The sequence below is a fragment of the Mobula birostris genome, chromosome 11 (assembly GCF_030028105.1).
Source record: "Mobula birostris isolate sMobBir1 chromosome 11, sMobBir1.hap1, whole genome shotgun sequence".
Taxonomy (NCBI): Eukaryota; Metazoa; Chordata; class Chondrichthyes; order Myliobatiformes; family Myliobatidae; genus Mobula; species Mobula birostris.
In genome coordinates, this window is record NC_092380.1 from 58,635,686 (window position 1) to 58,638,343 (window position 2,658).

The window sequence follows — 2,658 nt, forward strand, 5'->3', positions numbered from 1 at the left end:
CTGCTTACCTCGGGGTTGCAAAAAAATGCACATTGCATGCACCACACTCAAGAAAACTGACCACCAAGGTCGTGTGTAATTTTTGAAGGATATTTGCGTATACTTTCACATTACCCTTTATGGATCGGACATTTTGCTCTTATCTCAGACTTCAGCCACCATAGGAATCAGGCCGATGTCCGAATTTAGACCCACGTTAGCATCCCGTGAATTTGTTTTCAGGACTAATACACGTTGATTGACACTACTCCCACCTATCTTACGAGTGAACCATGAAACAGAATGTCAACTGTATCTTTCCGAAGAAACACTGAGTGTATCAAAAGAAATGCATCAAATAATGTATAAATAGAAAATCTTTATTATAGACTATTTCACATAAAATATACTTTTTAAAAAATTGTTTATGTACAAGTTTAGTAAAAAATAGTAACCACAGCAAGTGCACATACATGGTATCCCCCATGCATCAAAACAACCTTCAATCAGACCGGAAAGTTGAGGAATAATTCTGCAGAACTAGATTACAAAGGAAATTCAAGGCACACTATAAGTAAGCGTAATCAACAATATGAAACTATTCTTTTTAAAGGAGTAAAACATTGTTTCATTCTTGCATCTTTGACACTGTGCTAGTGGCAGTGGTACAGTAAGTCATGTTAAGGTCTGTCTGTTTTATAAGTCATTTTTTAATTCTGCTTTCACGTATATACAAAAATAAGTCTTCATATAATCCTTATAGTAAGAATAGATACAAAATAGAAATGCTTACATCAATTCAATACAAAATTCCTTTCAAAGTAGCGAAGCATCAAGTTTCATTCTCCACTCTAAGACCCAGTATAAAGTTAGTTTTCTATTAATTGACCCCAAAAGGCGACACAGTATACAAGTATGTGACAGACGGAAGCCACAGAGAGATTCCCTTTAACACCGCACCCTTTAACAGCTATATTAGCTACACAGAAAGGTTGGATACTCTTTTCAGACAAGCATCATAGGGACTGAGCCCTATCAGTAGTCTCTCTCTCCATCGCCCCCTCCAGTGGCGGGGAGATTGCGAGGAGTCACTATCATAATTGCACTTCAGTTAGAATTGTTCGAGGGCTTTCTCTTGGAAGCATTTTTTCAAGTGTGTTCCTGAGTAGTCGTGTGGTCCCCGGTGTCCCAGCGCTCAGGATGGGAGGGCTGGCAGAGAAACGAAGCGGCGGTGAACGGAGAGACGCGCTGTCCTGCTGCGTGCCTCCCCTGGGTAGCCCCGGCACTGGCTCTGGCTCTGCTCCCATTCAACATCTGCAATACAAGAGCACTTATCAGCGCGCTACAACAGAGAATGCACCGCGACCGAGAGCACCAGCACCCAAATAGTTCATAAATCGCGCAAAAAGCAACATTCTGTAACCAAAAAAAAATTATTCTCCCCCCTTCCCACCCTGCACGTGCAATACTGAAACTGCACACCGTACCTTTCTAGTTAAAGAAATGCAATTTGCTGAGCGGCGCTTACCTGCTAGCTGTTCGCTGTTCAGTATCTGTCAAACCAGCTGGTGAAATCGAGAAGTTCCTGCTCTTCCGGGCTCAGGGCCTCATAGCTGCCTTCGTCCGAGGAGTAGGTGGAGAGCGGCGACGGCGGAATCGAGTTGAGGTCGGCGGAGTAGGCAGGTGACAGCGTGGGCGACGGCAGCCCGCACTGGAAAGCGGCCGACACGGCGTCGTGCTCGTCGAGCAGCTGCTGTAGAGCGCGGATGTATTCGACGGCGGAACGCAGCGTCTCCACTTTGCTCATCTTCTTGTTGGACGCGCCATTGGGCACGTGCTGGCGCAGGGTCTGGAAGCCCGCGTTCACCAGCTTCACGCGGTTCCTCTCGCGCTCGTTGCGCCTGGCAACGGCCGCCGGCTGCTGCTGAGGCAGCGAGTAGCCCAGACCCGTGAAGCTCAGGCGCCTTTTGCAGCGCAGCAGCTCGGGCGAGCTCGATCTCGGCCGCTTCAGCGTCTTGCAGCCCTTGCCGCCACCGCCGCCGCCGCTGCTGCTGCTCTCGGGCGACGACGCAGGCGAGCCGTCACTGTACGGCGCCGGCCGGTTCTCCAACAGAAACTGACAGGAGGTCTGCATCAGTTGCGCGGCCGCTGCCCGCTCCATCTCTTTTGCACGGCGAGGTAAAGGGAACTCAGCGAGAGAGAGAGAAAGAGAGTGTGTGTGCGTGTGAGAGAGAGGGGGGTTGGTGAGGGAAGCAAAAAGTTGGCAGTGTGCGGCGCTCGTGGCGTTCGCGTGGGGCGCGCGCTTTACCGCAAGAAGCAGGTCCTGACCCGCACCTCTCCGGGAGACGATCTGCTGCAAACTTTGGAGGCACTCGCCTTTTTCAACACGCGCCTCTCCCCAGCCCCCTCCCTCTCCAGATGCACGCTCCAGATAAGGTCCGGCCCACTTTCCCTCCCTCCCCACCCCCTCCCCTGCCCATTCTGTCTCGCTCCTATTGACATTCCACGCGCGTCGCCCCCCTTCATTCGTGCGCCCGGCGCGTGCCACTCGCCTCTAAATAAACAAATGGAGCTTTTCAGCTGCGGCCGGCCGTCCCCGGAGCACGCGCTGTCCTCATTTGCATGCCAATGGAACCTCCGCCTGCACCCCATTGGTCGGCTTTCTCTTGCTCAAAATGC

The 2,658-nt window shown here is 50.9% G+C and overlaps 1 protein-coding gene across 1 annotated transcript; it reads right to left on the reverse strand.

The window, feature by feature from the left end:
• Positions 1–1,525: 1,525 nt before the first annotated feature.
• Positions 1,526–2,140, reverse strand: LOC140205507 (achaete-scute homolog 1b-like). The gene has a single exon (XM_072273121.1). The coding sequence runs from the start codon at positions 2,138–2,140 to the stop codon at positions 1,526–1,528; it is 615 nt and encodes a 204-aa protein (XP_072129222.1).
• Between the last annotated feature and the right edge of the window lie 518 nt (positions 2,141–2,658).